This window comes from Rana temporaria, chromosome 3, assembly GCF_905171775.1.
Source record: "Rana temporaria chromosome 3, aRanTem1.1, whole genome shotgun sequence".
Classification (NCBI taxonomy): Eukaryota; Metazoa; Chordata; class Amphibia; order Anura; family Ranidae; genus Rana; species Rana temporaria.
In genome coordinates, this window is record NC_053491.1 from 462598636 (window position 1) to 462624272 (window position 25637).

The window sequence follows — 25637 nt, forward strand, 5'->3', positions numbered from 1 at the left end:
CCCCCCTCTCCTGAACCGTACCAGGTCACATGCCCTCAACATGGGGAGGATGTCACCATGTTGATAGGGACAAGGGCCTCATCCCACAACCCTTGCCTGGTGGTTGTGGGGGTCTGCGGGCGGGGGGCTTATCAGAATCTGGAAGACCCCATTAACAAAGGGGACCCCCAGATCCTGCCTCCCCCATGTGAATTGGTAATGGGGTACAATGTACCCCTACCATTTCACGAAGGAAGTGTAAATAGTTGGAAAAAACACACACACCATAGAAAAAAGTCCTTTATTAATAAAAAAAAATAAAAAAACTCCAGCGGTGATAATCCACTCGTTCCCGGCTTCCTGCTCCAACGTTGTCTGTATCCAGCGACGGGTGCGGGTGATCTCCGGTCCAGCGATGAGAAGATCCATCCATCCAGAGCGCAGCATCGCCAACCTCCTCTCACCGCTGGACACAGCCCAGCGAATGACGCAGCTGAAGCTGTGACATTTCTTATATAGGGGAGGCAGGGCCACCCGTCACGTGACCCCGCACCCTCTGACGCACCCTCTGCTACATCACTGGGGAAGCCCAGCAAGAGGGAAGATGGGGTCACGTGACGGGTGGCCCCGCCTCCCCTATATAAGAAATGTCACAGCTTCAGCCGCGTCATTCGATGGGCTGTGTCCAGCGGTGAGAGGAGGTCGGCGATGCTGCGCTCTGGATGGATGGATCTTCTCATCGCTGGACCGGAGATCACCCGCACCTGTCGCTGGATACAGACAACGTTGGAGCAGGAAGCCGGGAACGAGTGGATTATCACCGCTGGAGTTTTTTCATTTATTTTTTATTAATAAAGGACTTTTTTTTACGGTGTGTGTGTGTTTTTCCCAACTATTTACACTTCCTTTGTGAAATGGTAGGGGTACAATGTACCCCATTACCAATTCACAGGGGGGCCAAGATCTGGGGGTCCCCTTTGTTAAAGGGGTCTTCCAGATTCTGATAAGCCCCCCGCCCCCGCAGACCCCCACAACCACCGGGCAAGGGTTGTGGGGATGAGGCCCTTGTCCCCATCAACATGGGGACATCCTCCCCATGTTGAGGGCATGTGGGCTGGTACGGTTCAGGTTCTCTTTTCTGCGGCCGGCCAGGTTAACGTGCTCGGATAAGGGGTCTGGTGTGAATTTTTGGGGGAACTCCACGCCATTTTTTTTTTTAAATTTGTGGTGGAGTTCCCCTTAAAATCCACACCAGACCTGAAGGGTCTGGAATGGATATTTGGGGAGAACCCCACGTCATTTTTTTAAAATTGACTACAGGGTTCCCCTTAATATCAATTCCAGACCTGAAGGGCCTGGTAATGGAATTTGGGGGGACCCCCACGCAATTTTGTTTTGTTTTTTATGAATGAATTCTCTCTGAATTGCCAGAGCCGACAATTCATTATAGCCGCAAGTCCGGTTTTAAAATACATTATTTCTTTCAGAATTGACACTTTGTGCAGAGACAGTTCTATGTACTGGAAACATGCGCTATTTCACAGGCTAACTGTACACCCCCACCTAGGTATGAAATTTAAAGTAATATTTCACTTTTATTGTTTCACTTTTAGCATTATTAAATTCACTGCTCCTGAAAAAACGGCCGTTTTTAAAACTTTTTTTGCATTGATACATGTCCCCTGGGACAGGACTCAGGTCCCCAAACACTTTTTAGGACAATAAATTGCATATTAGCCTTTAAAATTAGCACTTTAGATTTCTCCCATAGACTTTAACAGGGTGTTCCGCGGCTTTTCAAATTTGCCGTGAACACCCCTAATTGTTCGTAGTTCGCCGAACAGGCAATGTTCAAGTCGAACATGAGTTCGACTCGAACTCGAAGCTCATCCCTAGTCTGGATAGAAGAAGGCACTGATGTCAAGCTGATACTATCTAAACCATCACATGGGGGTATATATATGTTGGTATACCATTCTGGTGGAATTATGGACTGAATGATACAAATAACAGCTCTATTAAAGGCAACGAGGGGTCGGCCTACAGCACATTATGAAAGCAAATTGTTGCTGGCAATCAACAAATTCAGAATATTGAGGGTTTGATGTTAAAGGAACCATGTATCCTGATTGGTGGAATAATGATTGAAGGTGTCAAGTGCAAGGAAATAGTTTGCAGCACATAATTGTTACTGCTGTATCCAAACCTTTTGACCTTGAAAGCAACTGCTGATACAATAATGGTTCTCCTTACTATAAAGATGGAAGTGGTATTTCAGGATTTGCTGGTGTTTGTGTAAAAGCATTTTTAAAAATGAAAACTTTGAGCCTGGAGATGAGAGAATCCTGGACTTATGTGGATTGGACCTCCCAAAACATACCAAGCTTTACTTTCAGTGAGATGGTGAGAGATGTGATGAAGTCAGAATGGACTGTGACTTCAGCTCGTTTTTGCACAATATTCAAGTTTTTGATGTGATTTACTCAAGAAAGAGCAAGCTTTGAAATGTGGCCTAACAGCTATACGGGCCACGGATGTTTACTGAAACCTTTTCCAGTCATGGTCTAAAGTTATATTATCTAATAACTGTTTCATGGGGATATTTTAGAGGTTGGTGAAGAGAGATTTAACCAGTCTCAACTTCATATTTCATATGAGCCATTGTAAAGCATCCAGTACCTCAAACCATAATGATGTATGTTGCGTTATTTATGAGTCAGTTCTAGTAGTTAGAACCGACTCAAGTGGGGGTATATGTTGTAATATTAATATATATGTATAGGTATTTAATATATTATGTTATATGTATTGCACAATATATTGTATTACGTTATCATATTGACCAGGAATTCAATTGAACTGTCAAAGCCAGCTGAATTCTAACATATCAAAGGGACAGCTGAAGACCCTTTGATGTGTTAATCTTATGCAAGACGACCTAGGTGTGTAAGGTATGGCCTGTTAACCTCAAATAGTACATTGTTTACATACGTAACAAAGTATTTAATGATGGTAATTAGACTTGAGGGGGTATTCATTCAATGGGAACATTTGGTTGACCCCCCCTCCAGTGTGAGACCAGTATTTGAGACGTTCAAGCTGGCATTCAGTCAGTCTGGTCACTGAGAATATATTCTCTATGTATTCTCTGATATGAAGGCACAGGTCTAGGAAGAGATTTGAATTATATGCTCTGTTGGATTTTGTATCGTCTGTGGACTTTGGACTTTGTTCGTTTTGGAAGTTAAATAAAATGCATTCTCTGGAGAGCCTGGTGTGTTGCTGCGGAACAATATAATTCTATAGTCATCATACTAACACCTAAATATAAATTATCTAACCAGACTACACTATATATTGAGATCACTTCACTATGCATCTTCGTGCATTTACTGTATTTCTTTTCTATTTGCCTAAGTATTCCAGAAAATAACAGGGTGCCCTTCAGGTATAAAGTAGATCTGAACACAATCACTTATTTCAAAAGAGGAAGAGAGCAAGCACATTGTATCTGGAATGAAAAAACATGGTTATTTTTTGGGGAGAATGGGAAGAAGAAAGGGGGTAGCCATTTTAGGCCCCCTTTTTCCTCATGGGATTGTGGCGTCTGCATTTTAGTCACGAAATAGGGGTTTTTGAATAGGGCCCAATTTAATTGGTCAGTCAGGGTCATGTGATTAAAGCGGAGCTCCACCCTAAAGTAGAACTCCCGCTGATCGGAACCCTCCCCCCCTCCGGTGTCACATTTGACACCTTTCAGGGGGGAGGGGGGTGCAGATACCTGTCTAAAGACAGGTATTTGCACCCACTTCCGGCCACACAGTCTCAGGTAAACTGCGGGCATGACGTTGCCTCTCCCCCTCCCCCCCGGGCTCCCAGAACACAGCGGGAGCCAATCGGAAGGGCGTAGCGCAACTCACGCATGCGCCGTAGGGAACCGGGCAGTAAAGCCGGAGCACTTCACTTCCTGGTTCCCTCACCGAGGATGGCGGTGGGGGCAGCAGAGTGACGAGCGGTCGCTCATCTTCTGCTGCGGACCGTGCTGGAGTATTTTTTTTTTTCAGCGGACATCCGCTTTAAGTTTGGACAGGCAGCAGCAGGATCAGGGAGGTAGTGACTCCTGGCTCCCGGCTAAGACAGGTGTGTGTGTGTGTGCTTGCTTGGGGGAGGGGGGGAGGAGGAATCAAGATCTACTACTACTACTGCTGCAGCAGCCAGCATCTATACACTATGGCATTGGTGGCATGAGTGGCACTGTCTGCAGGTAGCACATGCGTTATGGGCCATAACGCATGTGCTACCTGCAGACAGTACCACCCATTCCGCCAATGCCATAATGTGCTGCAGACAATGCCACCAATGCTGCCAATGGCTTTATGCCATTGCCGACATGGGTGGCACTGTCTACAGCACAATATGGCATTGGCAGCATGGTGTGGGTGGCACTGTCAGCAGCACAATATGGCATCGGCAGCATGGGTGGCACTGTCTGCAGGTAGCACATGCGTTACTGCCCGTAACGCATGTGCTGCCTGCACAATATGGCATTGACGGCATGGCATGGGTGGCACTATCTGCAGCACAATATTGTATTGGAGGCATGGGTGGCACTGTCTGCAGGTAACACATGCGTTACTGCCCATAACACATGTGCTGCCTGCAGCGACAGTGCCACTCATGCTGCCAATGCCGTAATGTGCTGCAGACAGTGCCACCCATGCCGCCAATGCCATATTGTGCTGGAGACAGTGGCCAGGGGTGGGGCTAAAGGAGGGTGGAGCTGTAGGGGGCCCCGTCAGGTAGGCTGTACGGGGCCCCATGATTTCTATCAGCGGCCCTGGTGGGGTTGCTTTTGACATCTAATGTTAGGGGAGGGGGATACGCTGGACATCTAATCTTACAGATACAACCGGCCCTTTTGAGGGCAATCATAATGCTGATGCGGCCCACAATGAAATTGAGTTTGACACCCCTTCTCTAGATAATAAAATGGTGGTCGTTGCAATACTTTTTGTCACACCGTTTTTGCGCAGCGGTCTTACAAGCGCACTTTTTTTGGAAAAAATACACTTTGGGCCAAATCCACAAAGCTTCGGCTTAACTTAGCTTTTCTAATTTAAGTTACACTGCCTTAAAATTTCTACCTAAGTGCCCGATCCACAAAGCACTTACCTAGAAATTTCAGGCAGTGTAACTTAAATTCTCCCGGCGCAAGGCGGTCCTCTTCTCCAGGGGGCGATTCCAATTTAAATGAGGCGCGCTCCCGCGCCGGCCGTACTGCGCATGCTCGTGACGTCATTTTCCCGACTTGCATCGCGCAAAATTACGTTACGCCGGGCTTTGTGGATCGTGACGGGACAATAAAGTTGCGTCGGGTAAAAAAAAAGATACGGCGGAAAAAAAAAAAAATCCAAATTTAAAAAAAATCGCGGCGATCGAAAAAAAGGTCTGTTTTTACAAGGTGTAAACAGTTTACACTTTGTAAAAGCAGCCCTAATTTTACACATGCAACTTAAAACTTACGGAGAAAAAACAAAGCTGAAAAGCTTTGTGGATCTCCGTAAGTCCTAATTTGCATACCCGAGGCGGCATTTCGACGCAAAATGCCCCCAGCGGCGGATGCAGTACTGCATCCTAAGATCCGGCAGTGTAAGTCTCTTACAGATGCCGGATCTTCTGCCTATCTTTGGAAAACTGATTCTGTGGATCAGTTCCAAAGATAGGCACAGGGATACGCAGGCGGAACATCAGATCTGCCTGCGTATCTCTTCTGAGGATTTGGCCCTTTTTTTTTTTAATACAAAACGTTTAAAAAAATTGTACAGGTTGCATATTTTGAGTTACAGAGGAGGTTTAGGGCTAGAATTATTGCTCTCACTCTACCAATCGTGGCAATGCCTTGCATGTGTGGTTTGAACACTGCTTTCATATGCGGGCGCTACTCAGGTATGCAAGCTCTGCAGGACGGGGCGCGTTCCTGACTCCTAACTTTTTTAGCTGGCTCCTAGATTCCAAGCAAATTTGTTAAGCCCTGCATTAAGGTGAAAAAACATCTGTCATTTACCGGCCCCCCAGCCCTCCAGTTCACTTACCTGAGCCCTGAAAAGTCCAGTGTCGCGAATGCGCTCTTTCTCTGCTTGGTCTTCTCGGCTCTTCATTGGATAGATTAACAGCAGCACAGCCATTGTCTTGCGCCACTGTCAATCAACTCCAATGACGCGGGCGCCGGGGGCGGGGCTGAGTCTTGTACTCGGTGGCTATGGACGCTGTATACAGGACCCGGGAGCATGCCCGCAAGGTAACCCCCTTGGGAGAGCAATTCCCAGAGGGGGTTATCAGAAGCAGGGAGTAGCCAAGACAGCCGCCGTGGGACCCCAGAAAACATCGCTCTTGGCCACTCTGTGCAAAACAAGATGCACAGTGGATGCAAGTATGACATGTTTGTTATTTAAAAAAAAAAAATATTCAAACCCTTACAATCACTTTAAGACTGGGGTGCCATTAAAGTTCATGTGCGTGTAAAGGCAGGCGTCAATATAGAGTACATTTTAAGTAACAAAGTGTCACTCACCATTATCTTAAGGTCCCAGCACCATAAACCTACTACTCTAAAGCCTCGTACACACGATCAGTTTATCCGATGGGAATTGTGTGATGGCAGGCTGTTTTCGAAAAATGTACACTCCATCAGACTCAGGGGAGGGCTGGCAGCCTTAGGCCTGGGGGGGGGGGGGGAAGTCCAGTCAAGTGGCCCATTGAATTGCCGAATGAGCTCACCATCCATGGCCCACCTGGTTTTTCAATGCAGCCTCACCAGTGCCCATCAATGCAGCTAACTCCAATGCCCATCAATGCAGCTTGATCACTGGGGCAGGTTACTTGAGGTGTATGGGGTGTCAGGGTCTCTCACCTCAGTGATCTTAGCTCCTTGCATGCCACAGCCTCCTGGGGGGGTAATGCTCCTGGTCCTGGGGACAAGTTGCAGCCAGCGCCCATCCCTGCAGCCCTGTGTCCCGACTCCCTGTCACGCACTGCCTCTGCCTACATCCAATAATCTGGCCCAGGGAGTTGTAGTTTCCTCTGCACTGCTCCGTTTTCCACCCACCGGGAGCTTGAGCGTGCACTACAACTCCCGTAATGCAACAGCTAGTGGTCAGCCGCTGTGGCCGTGCCCCCGGCCTGACTTTCTAGTGCAGAATAAAAAGGAAAATGGTAGCGGGCAGCGGCTGCCAGCCATATTGAACATAAGTTAGAACGGCCTGGGAGGCAAATGACATTCTGCCGACGTAAATAGTCGTGTGGCGGTCCTTAAGCGATTAAGGGGAAAACTTTCTAACTGAAAATAAAAAACTTGACAAGGGTTTTATTTCTTCCCCCATCCTATTCAAAACAAACAAAAAAAAAAACATTTTGGCTTCAACTTTAACCGCTCCCGAACCGCCATACCCATATACACTGTGGCAGGGCAGCCCATCAACACAAAATCACGTACCTGTACATGATTTCTTTCTTTGGGTCGGGAGCATTCATACATTCTTTAACCGCTTAGTGCCTGCCCACTGTAGACATACCTGGCACGTAATCGGACACTTTCAGGTCTGGGGTGCGCGCACGCGCCACCGGCAACCTCCGGCTGTGTTTGTTCACAGTGAGAGCCAATCTGCGGGTCCGGACACCCATCAATTGTTTCCCAAGGCATACAGAATGGCGGGCTGCCTATGTAAACAAGGCAGATCACTGTTCTGTGAGAGGGGAAGATGGAGATCCTCTGTTTCTGCTAACCAGGAACATGGATCTCTGTCTTCCCCCAGTTAAAGCATCTCCCCCACAGTTAGCAAGCACTCCCAGGGAACACATTTAACCCTTTGATCGCCCCTGACGTTAATCCCTTCCCTGCCAGTTTCATTAGTACAGTGACAGTGCATATTTTTAGCACTAATCACTGTATTGGTATCACTGATCCCTGTCACCTAGGCCCCAAACACACAATAGAATCCATCCGCTGAAAAATCCCAGCGAATGGGTTTCAGCGGATAGATCCTATGGTGTGTACACTCCAGCGGATCTGTTTCCGCGGATATTTATCCCCTGGGATGGATAAATATTTGATGACATGCTATCAAATCTATCCGCTGGAATCCATCCCAACGGATGGATCCGCTGGTCTGTACAGACTCACCGGATCCATCCGTCCGAAGGGATCCCCCGCATGCGTCGTAATGATTCGACGCATGCGTGGAATTCCTTATATGACAGTGTCGCGCACGTCGCCGCGTCATAATCGCGGCGACGGCGCGACACGTCATCGCCAGAGGATTTCGGCGCGGATTTAGATTCGATGGTGAGTACACTCCATCGCATGGAAATCCATGCAAATCCTCGAGAGGATTTATCCGTGGAAACGGTCCGCTGGACCGTATCCGCGGATAAATCCTCTCGTGTGTATGGGGCCTTAGTGTCTGATTTGTCTGCTGCAATGTTGCACTGTTCTTTTTTTTGTTTTACCAAAAACATGTAGCAGTATACATATTGGCCTAAACTGATGAAGAAATTAGATTTTTTTAATTTTTTATTGGTAATGATTTGTAGCAGAAAGTAAAAATATATATATATATTTTTTTCAAAATTTTCGCTCTTTTTTTGTTTATAGCGCAAAAAATGTAAACCGCAGAGGTGATCAAATACCACCAAAAGAAAGCTCTATTTGTGGGAAAAAAAGGACGTCAATTTTGTTTGGGTACAGCGTAATTGTCAGTTAAAGTAGCGCAGTGCCGTATCGCAAAAAGTGGCCTGGTCATTGTAATGATGTGTATGCTTTATGTTATAATTCAAGTTCAATTGTTATACCCAGTTCCTTATCATGTGAAGGGGGGGGGGGGGGGGGGGGGGGGGTTAGACCTTACGGAGCTGAAGGGGTTAATCAACGATTAGAAAGGAAAGAATAGTGTTCTGTATTTGTACCTGCAACAACCAGCGTTGTAAATTGTTTGCTTTTTAGTGTTTCTCTTGTGGTAGAGATGACACAGCAATAACTTCTCTGATCATTTACATGAAGATTATGAATGCGCAGCGAGACGTCTTGAGTGAAATTGACCAAAGAGTACCGACCCACACCATATTGAGGTGCGTTACTCCTTTCATGTATGGGTGTATGAGTACAGTCATGACTTTCTTGGTCTGCATAATACCAGATGACGTTTGTAATATCCGAGGTGTCCTTGGAGTAATAACACGGGATGATGACCTCTTCACCTGAAACCGCCATCACTTCATCCATCTGAGTGATATATTCTGTACCTAAACAAACAAAATGGGTTATATGTATATATATATGTATAGGGGTCTGAACAGAGAGGATTACATTTTTGTAGAGAGCAGAGTCCCAGGGATTCTTGAATGATTATGGACTCTAATGCCGCGTACACACGATCATTTTTCGGCATTAAAAAAACTTTGTTTTTTCCAACTTCATCATTAAAACGGCCTTGCCTACACACAATCGTTTAAAAAAAATGCTCTAGCAACACGTACGACGGCACTATAAAGGGGAAGTTCCATTCGGATGACGCCAACCTTTGGGCTGCTTTAGCTGATTTCCTGTTAGTAAAAGACGATTCGCGCTTTTCTGTCTGTTACAGCGTGATGAATGTGCTTACTCCATTACGAATGGTAGTTTTACCAGAATGAGCGCTCCCGTCTCATAACTTGCTTCTGAGCATGCGTGGGTTTTTAACGTCGTTTTAGCCCACACACGATAATTTTTTTCAACCAGAAAAACGACATTGTTTAAAACGTCGTTAAAAAAATGCAGCATGTTCGATTTTTTTTTTTTTCGTTTTTCAGAACCCGAAAAATTATGTGAAGCCCACACATGATCATTTTAAATTACAGTTTTAAAAAACGTTGTTTTTTTAATGCCGAAAAAAATGATCGTGTGTACGCGGCATAAGGCCTCGTACACACGACTGGGAATAATCTGTTTTCTAGCTGTTTTTTGCAGAGATTCCCATTCGTGTGTATGAGGCATTCAGGTTTCTCGTCTGGAAATATGGCCAGAATCTCGCCGAGAAAAAAAGAGAACCTGCTCTCTTTTTTTTCGTCGAAATTCTTGTCGGCCTGTTTCCCGATGAGAAACCCGAGCGTGTGTATACTTACCTGTCGCCGTGGAAACCCGCACATGCTCGAAATGACGCATGTGCAGTAGCTTCCACGGCATAGGTAGGGTGAAGCAAGATGGCGGCGACGGCATCGAATGTGACGAGCGCGTGCTCGTCATACTCGATGACGTCACTGCGTTCTTTCCTTTCAAGAGAACCGCCAGAGGTCAAGCCTGCCCACCCAGAAGTCCAGGGGTTCATCACTTCTCAGTGCCTCCACATAAGCCATTAACTAGATGTAGTCGGACACCTGTCGGTCTAGGCGTTCCCTGATGCTGGATCCGGAGGACAGCTGTCGATGGGTCAGCTGACAACACCAGGGATCCCAGAAAGGTTTAAAGCATGCTCTTCTTGCTCCTCCTCCTCTGCCCCGGCACCATCCTCCTCTGACTCCTCTTCAGACTCCCGTTGTTGACTTGTCTCAGGTGGAGTAGCCCCCCCTGGGAATTCATCCAGCATTGCGACTTCCTCATCTTCCTGCTCCTGCTCCTCGACGGCTTGATCAATGACACAACGCAATGCCAGAAAGAAGGCGTAAGGTACGATGTCACTGATGGCGCCCTGGCTGCGACTGACCAGTTTGGTGATCTCATCAAATTGCCGCAGAAATCTGCATGAGTCGCGCATGAGCAGTCACTGGCGCGGTGAAAAAAAAACAAGCTCCCCAGAACCTGTACCGGTGCAGAGTAGTTGTTAACTGCACATTTCTGCTGGAGCAGCCTATCAAGCGTATACAAGGTTGAGTTCCATCGCGTTGGGCAGTCACAAATAAGGCGTCTGACGGGCAGGTTGTGTCGCCGCTGAATGTCAGCAAGGCGAGCCATGGCCGTGTAAGATCTTCTGAAAAATAGGCCAAGATTTTCCTGGCCTGCCGCAAGACGTCGGAGCACAGGGTATTTGGCAACGAATTGCTGCACGACCAAGTTCAGGATGTGGGCCATGCATGGCACGTGTGTGATTTTGCCCTGTTTCAGCGCGCTCAGCAGATTGTCGCACACCACTTTACCAACTGTCAAATTGAGCGGTGTTAGCCACTGATCTGCCTGTGAACGCAAAGCTGAAAGGAGTGCAGGACCAGTGTGGCTCTTGTCTTCCAGGCACAACAGACGCAGCACAGCATGGCAATGTCCCACCTGGCATGTCGAATAGGTTCTGGGGATCTTGGGCGGAGCAGCAGAAGAGACGGTAGCATCGAAAAAGAAGAAATCAGCCGAGGAGGAGAGGGAGGATGGAGGAGGAGGAGAAGAAGAGGCAGGCCTGCATGCAATCCATGGTGGTAAAACCAAATCTACATGGGTGCCACGGGTTACATGCTTGACGGCTGTCAGAAGGTTCACCCAGTGGGCAGTAAAAGTTAAATACCTTCCCTGCCCGTGTTTGCTAGACCACGTGTCTGTGGTCAGATGTATCTTGGCACCGACACTGTGTGCCAGAGATACATTCACTTGCCGCTGAATAAGGATGAGCCGAACACCCCCCTGTTCGGTTCGCATCAGAACTTGCGAACACACCAAATGTTTGTGTGAACATTAGAACCCTGTTAAAGTCTATGGGACTCAAACATTTGAAATCTAAAGTGTTAATTTTAAAGGCTAATATGCAAGTTATTGTCCTAAAAAGTGTTTGGGGACCTGGGTCCTGTCCCAGGAAACATGTATCAATGCAATTTTTTTTTTAAAAAACGTCCGTTTTTTCAGGAGCAGTGAATTTAATAATGCTAAAAGTGAAACAATAAAAGTGTAATATTACTTTACATTTCGTACCTAGGGGGGGTGTAAAGTTAGCATGTGAAAAAGCGCATGTTTCCCGTACATAGAACTGTCTTTCAGGGTCTTTCCCAGTGATGTACGAGGGTGCGTCAGAGGGGGCGGGGTCACGTGACGGGTGGCCGATTCCCCTATTTAAGAAATGTCACAGCTCCAGCGCGTCATTCCGCTGGGCTGTGTCTAGCGGAGAGTGGAGCTCCCCTGCTGCGCTCTGGACGGATGGATCTTCTGCATCGCTGGACCGGACCGCTGATCATCCGTCGCTGGAGAGATCATCCATCGCTGGATAGGAGACAGTGGATTCACATCGCTGGATTTTTTTTTTTTTATTAATAAAGGATTTTTTTCTACGGTGTCTGTGTGTTTTTTTTTTAACTATTTACACTTCCTTCGTGAAATGGTAGAGGTACAGTGTACCCCATTACCAATTCACATAGGGGGGGCCCAGGATCTGGGGGTCCCCTTTGTTAAAGGGGTCTTCCAGATTCTGATAAGCCCCCCGCCCGCAGACCCCCACAACCACCGGGCAAGGGTTGTGGGGATGAGGCCATCCTCCCCATGTTGAGGGCATGTGGCCTGGTGCGGTTCAGGAGAGGGGGGGGCCGCACTCTGTCCCCCCCTCTTTTCTGCGGCCGGCCAGGTTAACGTGCTCGGATAAGGGTCTGGTGTGGATTTTTAGGGGGACTCCACGCCATTTTTTTTTTAAATTTGGGGTGGAGTTCCCCTTAAAATCCACACCAGACCTGAAGGGCCTGGTATGGATATTTGCGGGGTTCCCCTTAATATCCATTCCAGACCTGAAGGGCCTGGTAATTTAATTTGGGGGACCCCCACACATTTTTTTTTTCTTTATGAATGAATCATCTCTGTAATTGAAAGAGCCGACAATTCATTAGAGCCGCAAAGCCGGTTTTAAATGGCTTTTTCTCTTTCAGAAATGACACTTTGTGCAGGGACAGTTCTATGTACAGGAAACATGCGCTTTTTTACATGCTGACTTTACACCCCCCCCTAGGTACAAAATTTTAAGTAATATTACACTTTTATTGTTTCACTTTTAGCATTATTAAATTCACTGCTCCTGAAAAAACGTCCGTTTAAAAAAAAAAAAATTGCATTGATACATGTTTCCTGGGACAGGACCCAGGTCCCCAAACACTTTTTAGGACAATAAATTGCATATTAGCCTTTAAAATCAACACTTTAGATTTCTCCCATAGACTTTAACAGGGTGTTCCACGGCTTTTCGAATTTGCCGCAAACACCCCTAATTGTTCGTTGTTCGCCGAACAGGCGAACAGGCAATGTTCGAGTCGAACATGAGTTCGACTCAAACTCGAAGCTCATCCCTACCGCTGAACATGGCCATATAGCTCTGGGATGCCCTTCTGTGAAAAATATTTCCTTCCTGGGACCTTCCATTGCGGTGTTCCAATGGTCAATCGTTGGGCAAGAGGGTTATCCCGCGTCATCATTTTTTACGATCAAACATTTGGGCCACGAAAGCCTGCCTTTTTGAAGAAAAACGTGAGGAAGGCATGATGGAAGGTGGAGTGGAGGACAATTGTGAGTATAGAGGAGAAGGAGAAGAAAAAGGAGAAGAGGCTGGACGGTGAGAGCCTGGAGCGTGGCTTTTTTGGTTCTGATGGCTTTGCTCCCACTGGGCTCGGTGATTGGAGGCCAGGTGCCTTCTTAAGGCGGTCGTCCCTAGGTGAGTGTTGGGCTTACCGCGACTTATGCGTTGACTGCAAAGGCTGCAGATGGCAACACTATTGTCTGCAGCGGACACGTTAAAAAAAGCCCACACTGCGGAGCCATGAGCCGGCGTCCTGGGAGCGCCAGATGTGACCATACATGGTTGATGGCTCGCTCCTGATACTTTAGGAGTCTGGTTTGTCCCTCCTGTGCAATGTAAGTTCGGCCTGCTTCTCCTCCCTATCTGCTGGTCCATCTCTCCCTTTGAACTCCCCTCCTCTTCCTCTCTTGTGGGCACCCACGTGACGTCTGTAGACACGTCATCATCAATGTCACCTTCCCCATCACTAACAATGGAGGTCTTGGAGTAGACAGCAACAGCAGGGGGCCAACCTCCTTGGGCTAATCTGAGTATTGTCGTCAGACTGCTGAGTGGCGGGTTTTGCTACCTCCTCTTCCTGATCCAATGCTAAAAATGACTGCGCATCGGAAATGTCTTCTGTTTCAATTTTCTTTTATTTGATTTTAAAGCAAACAGGTAACTGAAACAGGAGAAGCACACGTTTGATCTTAAAACCAACAAATAACAAAAGGAACAGCAGAGGAACAAAACATTACATATCTTTACCAATGCCAGCTTCAGAGATTCAGTTTATATACTTCTCACTTCGTGTTGCCCCTCCTACCCTCTAAATACTCATAACTCTTCAAATTATAAACCATCAATGGCCCATTCCTATTCATATTACTTCCCCTCTTATTCCTTTAGTTCCCTAATACCCACTGTTGGGCATATGATCCCCTTCACCTCCCGGCAACCTCTGTCCTCGAGATAATGGGGACACTTCTATCCCTCTCTTATTCCATATCCCTCTGCTTTTTACCCCCCTCCCAAAAATTTTTTTACAGACTTGGTTGAGTGGCTCACCACCAACACCACCGCCACCACCACTACCATATACCCTCCGCTTGAGTCACAGGAATTGACAGTGTTCTGTCCAAAAGGACATTCAGCACATCAGGGGGGGTCGTGACCGATAAGCGCACTCGCCTAGCTCACGACAGTGTTGACTACCTCACATTTCTAAAAATGAATAAGGCATGGATCTCAGAGGAATTCAACACATGTGACCAGTAGACCATGTTTGATTCAAATTCCTCATGAAAGCCCACAAATATCCGCCACCACCCATAACAATTCATGGTCCCTGTCTTAGGTAAATACAGCGGCATAAAAGGCCTTTTATGTCCGTTGAATGCCTAATTTTTGGGGCCTGCACTTATTTATCCTGTGAATGCCTAATGTACCACCAGCCACAGAATACAAAGTTGTTTGCTGTCAGGTGAACGCCTGTCGGCTAATTTTTGGGGCCTGTAATGGCCGACACTTACTTCTGTATCTGTTTTTTCGCTTAATACTTCTGGTAAGTCAGTGTCTATGTATTGGGACTATTTGTGCACAGTTAGTAAGTATTTTGTGGCTGCAAATATGACCTGCAGGTTTTTAATGTTCGTCTGCCATTAAAGTCAATGGGGCCCGCCCAAACTTGCGGTTCGCGAACATTTGCGAAAGTTTGCGGTTAGCGTTCGCAAACCACCCCGCCCCCCACACCTATGTAGATGTAGGCAGAAAGTGGTGGACCTGGACAGGGGAGTGAAGCTTTCCCCCTGGAGGGTGCCAGGATAGGTGTACCTATGAAGGAAACAACTGATGAGATCCCATTCCAGTAAGTAATAATGACCCCAGGTGAAGGAAGAAACTGTCAGGGGAAAAACGGCTTACTTGCTGCATGTGCTTTCATCTGTGACTACTGCAGACAGTCCAATAAATGTGATCGACAATGTACTGTCAAGTGACCCCAGATGGTATGTCAATGTAATGTGACTGTTTGTGCCACCAGTAAAGTGCAGCAACCCTATTTCTGTTTGGGCACTCCTTTGGGGATATAAAGATCAATGGGCAGGAATGTCGGGAGGAGGCTTCTGAGTGGGCACAAGATGGCAGAGGGTACAGCCTCGGCAGAATGGTCACTGTTCTAGCAAGAAGAGGAGCGGGGAAGGGACTTGTGCTCTTGGCATCAACATCAAGAAAATTGTAAGCCCATACTTACACCTCTCTCCATGGATTTTTTTGGTGTGAGCAATAAACTTTTTTTTGTTTTAATACCTTAAAGTGGTTGTTAAGACACTCTAACCTGTATACACCATCAGCACTGCCTCCTATTGTAGTATCCTCCTCTGTGTATGCTTTATAAAAATAAATTCTACAACTACCTAATTTCACTGCCGAGATTGTGATCACATGACCAGCCAGCTTTCTGCTTTTCTCCTCTGCTGATGCCAGTCTGGAGGAAAGAGCTGGCTGGTCATGTAAATTAGGTATTTACAGCATTTGTATTTATAAATCATTCACGGGGGGGGGGGGTGCAATAGGAGGCAGTGCTGATGGTGTTTACAGGTTAGTGTTATGAGAGTAGCAGGAGCAAGGGGGGTTGGTTCACACACAGACAAAGAGGGGAGGGGGGGTACACAGGAGCAGAGAGGAGAGCAGATAGCAGGCTGTTGATGACAGAGGCTCGTAACCTGATCACGGTGTCTGGTCTCAGCAGCCATGATACACCGTGGTCAGTTCACAGAGGGGTGGGGAGAAACTGTCAGGATCTGCCAAGATTTTTAGGTGTTACAGGGGGCCAAATGACACAGGACAAGCACTGTGTCATATAACATGCTTTAAAGGAGCAGGATCCTTTTGTTTTGCTTTTTTTGGGGTTAACAAACGCTTTAAGCATAGCTCCCAACTGTCCCTGATTTCGAGGGACTGTCCCTGATTTCGAGCAATGTCCCTTTGTCCCTCATTCCTCATCATTTGTCCCTCATTTTGGTCTGATCTATATAGATGTATATAAAATTCACTTTTTATCTTTCAAAAATTGTTTCCCAGAGCTAAACCTTTCATCTAAATGGCTCCATTTGTAACCTTTAACCACTTAAGAACCACTTCACGCCGATATACGTCGGCAGAATGGCAAGGCTGGGCACATCCACATACCTGTACGTGACCCTTTAAGCGCAGCCGTGGGGTCATGCGCGCCGGCGCGTGCACGCGACCCCGGCGCATGCACGCGACCTCGGTCTGAAGCCACGGGACCCGCAGACCCGATCGCCGCTGGAGTCACGCGATCGGTCCCCGGAGCTGAAGAACGGGGAGAGCTGTGTGTAAACACAGCTTCCCTGTTCTTCACTGTGGCGCCGTCATTGATCGCGTGTTCCCTAATATAGGGACACACAATCAATGACGTCACACCTACAGCCACACCCCCCTACAGTTAGAAACACAGATGAGGTCACACTTAACCTCTTCAGTGCCCCCTTGTCCTTAACTCCCAAACTGCAATTGTCATTTTCACAGTAAACAGTGCATTTTTAATGCATTTTTTGCTGTGAAAATGACAATGGTCCCAAAAATGTGTCAAAATTGTCCGAAGTGTCCGCCATAATGTCGCAGTCACAAAAAAAAATCGCTGATTGCCGCTATTAGTAGTAAAAAAAATAATAATTAATAAAAATGCAATAAAACTATCCCCTATTTTGTAAACGCTATAAATTTTGCGCAAGTCAATCGATAAACGCTTATTGCAATTTTTTTTTACCATTTTTTTATATATGTTTTTGGGGGATATTTATTATAGCAAAAAGTTAAAAATATTGCATTTTTTTCAAAATTGTCGCTCTATTTTTGTTTATAGCGCAAAAAATAAAAACCGCAGAGGTGATCAAATACCACCAAAAGAAAGCTCTATTTGTGGGAAAAAAAGGACGCCAATTTTGTTTGGGAGCCACGTCGCACGACCGCGCAATTGTCAGTTAAACCAACGCAGTGCCGAATCGCAAAAACTGGCCAGGTCCTTTAGCTGCCTAAGGGTCCTGGTCTTAAAGCGGGAGTTCACCCATTTATTAAATGTTTCCCCTTTTCCCCTTAGATTCCTGCTCGTTCGGTCTAGGGGAATCGGCTATTTGTATTAAAATATGATCCGTACTTACCCGTTTTCGAGATGCATCTTCTTCCGTCGCTTCCGGGTATGGGTCTTCGGGAGCGGGCGTTCCTTCTTGATTGACAGTCTTCCGAGAGGCTTCCGATGGTCGCATCCATCGCGTCACTAGTAGCCGAAAGAAGCCGAACGTCGGTGCGGCTCTATACTGCGCCTGCGCACCGACGTTCGGCTTCTTTCGGAAAATCGTGACGCGATGGATGCGACCGTCGGAAGCCTCTCGGAGGACTGTCAATCAAGAAGGAACGCCCATTCCCGCAGCCCATACCCGGAAGCGACGGAGAAGATGCATCTCGTAAACGGTAAGTACTGATCATTTTTTAAAACAATTAGCCGATTCCCCTAGACACAACGAGCATTAATCTAAGGGGAAAATGTGCTCTCTGAGGGTGAACCTCCGCTTTAAGTGGTTAAGAGCCAATATAAAGGAATAGTAGTGGTAAAAAAAGGCCTTGTGCATTTAATTAACCTTTTTTTGATTAATTCTCCTTTAAGGGGGTGTGGCAGGGGGCATGTCCTATGCCTACATACTTTTGCTAGTAGGTGTCCCTCATTCCCATCTCAAAATGTTGGGAGGTATGCTTTAAGTGACTGGTGCCCATCAGTTCACATGTCCGACTATGCCTAAGAGGGCTATCTCTGAGGTGAAATGTCATGACTATGGTATACCAGAATATACCCTGACCGCTAAGACCCCTTTACCGTTAATACTCCACATTAACCCTTAATAAATAATGAGACCACTACTTAATGTTGGAGTAAAAACTGGCCGTAGCAGCCTCCTTTATTTTAAATACTCTTTAAATAATAAATAACCAATAACACATAGAAAAACACGTATTTCCTGAGATAACAACCTCTCCTAAAATGGTGCTGGACTTTGCAGGACCCATTAACCACTAAACTTGTTAACATTTTGTAACCTTGTAACACTTTTTTGGCACTGCGGTGTCCTAACCTCTGGTCATAGGCCTCAAGCCGATGCTGACTCAAAGACGACCATTGACCGCAGTGCCCCCATTCACCAACCTTCCAGCTACATTAGTAGACTGGCAAATAGAAAACCCCTTCAGAACCCATCCCACCGCTGGGTACTGGCGTCCATCTTTGGGGTAATATCTTCTCCTGCAAAGTCCAAAAACACCCGCCACCAGCACCCAAAGGTAACACCTTACCTTCGGGCGCACCTCCACACCCTCATTGCTTGCTGTACCCCCTCCTCTAAGCGCAACACCCACATGTCAATCCCCACGTCCGTGAGGTGAACACCATCACTCCTGAGGTACCGCCACGTGTCCACTTCCAATTCCGGGTGCCGAACCACTAGCCCCCCGTTCTTAAGCACAAACCGCCCCACATTCCTGTTGATCTGCTTGCGCGCATGATTCACCCCCTCCACTGACCTAGCCATCCTCCACGATGTCCTAGCCACCATGTCCGACCACACCACGACCGTATCCGGGAAGGACATCCGGATCCGCTGAAAATCAAATTTGATGTCCCGAGCTATCTCCAACATTGATCTCACTCCAAGATCATTCCCCCCGGCATGAATAACAAGCACATCCGGTGGCCTGTCCAAACGTGCAAATTTGTGCACCTCCGGCACCACCCTACTCCATAACATCCCGGGGACCCCCAACCACCGCACACTCGCCTCCTGTCTCGAAATCCCCAGCTGGCGACCGGTCGGGCGCGCCTCCGCCCGTTTGGCCCCCCGAACCACATAGGAGTGGCCCATTATCCAGACCAACAGTGGTCCAGCACCTGAAAAACAGTAAGCAAAGAACATATCACCAACATACCCCCAAAGACAGAGACGACCCCCCTCTTGAACAGTCACTGAACCATATTTTCCCCTTATCAAGAAACCAGCTCCCCAGTCCCTCAACACAAACTCGCCACCAGCTGCGGCCTGACATATAACCAAAACCTCCTGGATTCCCACCGTCCTATCCGCTTTATTGCTTCTTCACCCAATCCATTCCTTGCAGCCTCCGTAGCCGCCCCAATCCTAAACGAATGGGCTGAGAACTCCTTCGCAATGAGGCCCAACGCTCCCAGACACTTCCTAAACACCGCCACAAATTGATATCGTGACAGCGGGGACCCATTTTCATGTACTAAAAAGGTGACCCCCACTCCCGGATGGATGTCCAGGTAGTCCCGAACCAGCCCAACTGGGCACAGCTCCGATCCGTCAATCGGGAACACATGGACCGCCCCGCCCTTGCCACTCTGGTCCGTCTTGGACCTCCTGAGCCACAGCGTGACCCCCTCCGGGGCCCAACCAACGTCTGAGGCCCTCATGCCCCCCTGGACCGCTTTCGACGGGCTCACCAGCTCGCCCACCCTAAACGCCCCAAAAAATGCCAGCGCCCCAAACAATGCAGCCTCAAACCTGGACGAACATACTGTACCCACTTTTTCCAAAAGCCCTCTCAAAATCTCGAAAGACACTGGGCGGCGTGCGTCCAGCCGCCGCCCCTGCTTTCTGTACCCCTTGAGAGCTTGGCGCACCCAGAAATCCTTCGTGAAGTCCGGCCACCCTTGCCACTTGAACAAGAATGCCAACCCAGCCATTTTCTTTTCTAATACCGACTGAGACACTCCCGCCTCCATGTTTCTAGACAAAAAATATAATACCAGTGTCCTCACCTCCGGTCCCGAAAGGTGCACCTCCGACTCCTTCACAAGATTCTGCCACTCCAACCATACCTTTTCATAGGCCGCCCAAGTACCCTCACTCACCGATCTCCTAATCCAATTGGAGATGATTCCAACGGAATCTGCCACAGCCACTCCGGACAGGGGACCCCTCGTTCCTCCGCGTCCGACACCAACTCCCGGAACCTGTCCCACTGAAACCGAGACAAAGCGTCAGCCACGACATTGTCTACACCCGGTAAATGCACCGCATACACAAACACATTCAACTGCAGACAACGAAGTACCAAGTGTCTCAGGAGACGAATCACTGGGGGAGAGGACGCAGTCACGCGATTGATCACTTGCACGACCCCCAGATTATCCCCATGGAAGCGCACCTTCCGATCCCGGAAAGATGTGCCCCACAACTCAACCGCTAGCACCACTGGAAACAGCTCCAGAAGCACCAGATTTTTCGTAAACCCCGCAGACAACCATGACTGCGGCCAAGGGCCAGCACTCCACTGTCCCTGAAAGAAAGCTCCAAATCCCGATCCCCCGGCCGCATCCGTATACAGCTCCAGGTCGAAGTTGCTGACCGGGTCGGACATCCACAAGGCCCTGCCATTAAAAGCCTCTAGAAACGAGTGCCACACCAGCAGGTCATCCCTATGCTCCTTCACCAGCCGCACGTAATGATTGGGCAACCTAACCCCCGCCGTGCTAGCCGACAGCCGTCGACAAAAAATTCTCCCCATCGGGAGGATCCTGCAGGCAAAATTTAGCTTCCCCAAAAGCGACTGCAGAGCTCATAGTTGCACCTTATGCACGCCGATCATACCCTTAACCTCCGCCTTGAGGCCTTCCAACTTATCCTCCGGCAACTTGCATTCCATCGCATCAGAATCGATGACAATGCCCAAAAATTGAATGACAGACCTAGGCCCTTCCGTTTTGTCGGGCGCCAACGGCACCCCAAAACGTTCCGCTATGTGCTCTAGCGTAGACAACAAAACCGCGCAAATCCGTGACCCCGCCGGGCCAATGCAGAGAAAGTCATCCAGATAATGGATAACTGAATTTACTCCCGCCACGTCTCGCACCACCCATTCCAAAAAGGAACTGAATTGTTCGAATAACGCACAGGACACCGAGCAACCCATGGGCAGGCACTTGTCCACATAGAACTCCCCCTCCCAGTGACACCCCAACAACCTGAAGCTGTCCGGGTGCACCGGCAACAGCCGGAAAGCCGCCTCGATGTCCGACTTGGCCATCAACGCCCCCCGGCCGTACCTCCTGACCCAACCCACTGCCGCGTCAAATGATGTGTAACACACTGAACAATCCTCTGCATTAATCGCATCATTCATCGACCCCCCCTTCGGAAAGGAGAGGTGATGAATGAGCCTGAACTTGTTCGGTTCCTTCTACGGTACCACCCCCAACGGCGACACCACCAGACCCTCCAAAGGGGCCCCCCATGCGGCCCAGCCCGACCTCCTTCCGCAGTTTCTCAGAAACCACTTCCGGGTGCTGAAGCGCCGAACGTAAATTCTTAGACATTGGTGGAACCACCGTCAAACTACAAGGAATACGGAAACCTACAGTAAAACCCTCCTCCAGGAGCTGAGCCACCGCTCTGTCCGGATACCTACCGAGAAACGGCAGCATCCTTTTCACCATCACCGGTGTGCCCCCTCTTGCCAGAAGAATCCCCGGAACGGCCCTTGCCCTGCTTGAAGCAGCGGGAAGAGGGGTGATTACCCCCACACCCGGAGCATTCATGCTTGTAACGGCATGACCCTCCGAACTTGCAGTTGCCCTCATTGAACTGCCAACAAACCCCCTTTTTCTTTCCGGCCGACTGTCCCAGGGAAGAGGCCCCGCCGGCCCCCCCCCCTGAAAAAACGGCGCAGACGTCCTCGGAGCCGTCATGAGCCGCATCCAAAGGCTAATGTCTTTTGCATCCCACCGGATGTCTGGCCGTATCGCCCGGCGTTGCCTAAACTGTTCATCATAACGAAGCCAACCCGTGCCCCCATAGCACCTGTAGGCCTCACTGATCGCTTCCTGGTAACTGAAGAGCGCCGAGCAGTGCTCGGGGTTCTTCTCGCCAATCACGCTGGCCAAAATAGAATACGCCTGCGACCAATTCGCAAACGTGCGAGGTATAAGCCTGTATCTCCTTTTTTCCTCATCCTCCTTTTTGGAGTCCTCCGGCTTAACCCTGTACAAGTTAAATTTCTCCAACGGTAACAGCGCAAATATCTCCACGTACTCGCTCTTTCAGATCTTCTCACGGACCTCCTGTTTCAGATGCGACCCCAGCGGCGCATCATAACAAGTGTAAACCTGCCCCCTTGCCTCGTCCGCCAAACGCACCAAATCCCGTTTCTTAGCTGTGGCCCCCGCCGACTCGGCCGTTGCCTCCGGCTGCAACGCTGCTCCAGCCCCCAAGCCACCCCCATCAGCCTCCTTTCCAGCTGCCACTAACGCCGCTGGGGCCGCAGCCGCCGCGGTCACCCCTTGTGTCCCCCCGACCGGCCCCCAGGCTGCCGCCGGGCTCGCGGGGGGTCTGTCACCCCCTTTAAGCTGGCTAACCAGAGCCTCCAGCCCAGACAGAAATCTCTGCAATCCAGCATCTACCCCAGCGTTCCCCACCTGAGCATCCGTAACCTGGGAAGATGTTGCACTCCCCCCAGCCCCCCCCCCGGGCACCACCAACCTACCCCGGGCCCCCCCCCCAGGCCCCTCTCAACCACATCAACACACTGCACAGTAGAAACATTGGAGTAAACGGACTTACCGGGCTGCGTGGAAGCAATCCCATCAGCCGAACGCCTCGAATCCCTCGCTGCAGGCACCGACCTGGGCAAGACCTCCTCTTCTGAGCCAGACAGCTCTCCCTCGGTCATCGAGCAGAACTTCCTCCCCCGATGATGACCCACCGGGCGGCTCGGTCCCGGAGGCTGAAGGCCCAGGGCCGGACTCACTCCTCCTGCGGGCCCTGGACCCGTGCGCGGATTTAGTCGCAGCTTTTCTGCCTGGCGGACCTCTACTGTTGCCGGCGCGCTCCTCCCGACCCCTCGCCCCTGGGGCCTCCTGCAAGTGGCTAGCCATGGACGCTGGGGGGCTAGCCACCGTTGCCTGCGATCCCTCACGCCGAGGCGCCATGCCTGGGCCCGTCACCAACTGCTCCACACGCCGGGCGGGTAAGGCCGCTGCATCCAAGCCCCCTGGCTGTCCCCCCCTCGCTCCCTGGCTGCTCCTGGTGCTCCTGGCTGGGCCCTCTGAAACCGCCGCCGCCGCGCGTTTTGCGGGGGGGCCCGATGGGGCCCTACCGTGGCTGCTATCCCTCCTCTGCCGACCCGGAGATAGACTGGGTGAATACCGGCGGGGGGGCCGTGACGAGCGCGCCCGCGAGGCCCCCCGGCCCGTATGAGTAGGCCCCGATGCTGCTGTCGCCGCGTCCGCGCGATTAGGCCCTGATGCTGTGTGCGCCGCGCCTGTGTGATCAGGCCCCGGCGCTGCTCGGACAGTGTCCCCTCCGGCCTGCGGGAGAAGCGCCCCCAGCTGCTGCTGTAGCCAGTCCTCCCCCCGAACCGCCGCCTCCGCACGAAGCCGTGCAAATAAGTCCTCAATCGCCGCCATTCGCGCCCCCTTTCCTACCTGGGCCAACGAAAATACTGAAGGCTGTGCAGACCACACAGTAACTTCGCTCCCCCACGCCTCACTTGCCCGGGAAAACGGAGGGTAGGAGATATATATAATCTCCCCTCCCACCGCTCCTGCTCCCCCCCCCCCCAGCTACTAGGGTTTCTGTTAACCCTGTCACGGCCGGCCCTACACTGACTTGCAGTTGCTCCGGGCCTCGCTTGACCCATGTAATTCGGATAGCCCAATTACCCCCCAACACCAACCATATTGTTACCATTACCTTACCCCCCCCCTTCTATATAAACGAGAGACACAAGTTGTTGGAGTCAAATTGGCCACGACAGCCAAATTTTTATTTTACCACAAAATAATTTTAAATAAAATAATTAAATCACACCAAACTTTTCCTTTAACAATTTAATAACCACTTATAATACTAATAACCCAGCTTATTGGTCTTTGACGGTACCCGGCTTAAACTTCCTTTATTTAACCTTACACTGCGGAAACCATTAACCATAACCGGCCCCCAGCCGACCCAGCTCGGAGACGAACCTTTTACCACCGCAGTGCAACCATACCCGTATTCCAGCGGACACCGTTCCACTGGAATAATCCCCCATAAGGGTCCCATCCCACCGATGAGCCCACCACCATTTTCATCCCATCTGTACTGCCACCATCAAAGACCACCGAACACCGCCACAGCCCGAAAGGGTAATACCTTGCCCTTACGGGCCCCTCCACACCCGCAGGGCCCTCTGTATCCCCTCCTGTAGATCCAAAAACCACAGCTCCATACCCACATCGGATAAGTGAATACCATCTCTACTGAGGTATAGGCCGACGTTTTCCTCCAACTCCAAGTGTCTTACCACTAGCCTCCCATGTCTCACCACAAACCTCCCAATCACCTTGTTAACCTTGATCCGCCCCTTGTTCAGCCTCACTACCGATCTTGCCATGCGCCAAGTGGTCCGAGCGATTATGTTGGACCAAACCAGTAGCATTCCAGGATAAGCCGCGCGAAAGGTCAATACATCCGCCTTAACAGCCGTGATCAAGTCCCCGATGGGCCTAATTCCTAGATCATTCCCCCCTACATGGAGGACTAACACATCAGGACGACGGTCCAGTCGGGCATAGTGCTGCACCTCCGGCAGCACCCTGCCCCACCCCATCCCCCTAATACCCAACCACCGTATCCTGGCCTCGCCCCTAGGGAATCCCAGCTGCCTGCCCTCTGGCCTAGCTTCCGCCCTTCTGGCCCCCCAGTACACATATGAGTGCCCCAAAATCCAAACGAGGCGCTCCTGACCACCATCTGAAAAACAAACAACACAATTGAGTGAACAGTAACATGCACCACCTTCCACATGCACCACCTCCCACCTTCCGTGACATTCTATTCCATCAACATATGTGGTCTAACGTATGACCTGAACCTCTTGGATTCCCACCTGCCAATACATTTCACTGCTGCCTCGTCCAACCCGCACCGAGCCGCCTCAGTAGCTGCCCCGATGCAGAAGGAGTGTGAAGCGAATTGCTTTCCATCGAACCCAGCTGCCCGTAGACATTTCCTAAACACTGCCGTGAACTGAAATTTGGATACGAACAACCCATCCGCATGCATCAGCAGGGGCCCTCCCAGCCCCGGGCGTATGGCCAAAAACTCCCTC

At 49.5% G+C, this 25637-nt stretch overlaps 1 protein-coding gene across 1 annotated transcript in view; it reads right to left on the bottom strand.

Moving 5' to 3' along the window:
• The window catches only part of LOC120933538, a 125325-nt gene that overhangs the window by 59270 nt on the left and 40418 nt on the right, over positions 1–25637 (bottom strand). The window contains exon 3 of the mRNA XM_040346796.1: positions 8941–9276. Coding sequence (XP_040202730.1) covers positions 8941–9276 — 336 coding nt within the window. The remainder of the gene's footprint in view (positions 1–8940; positions 9277–25637) is intronic.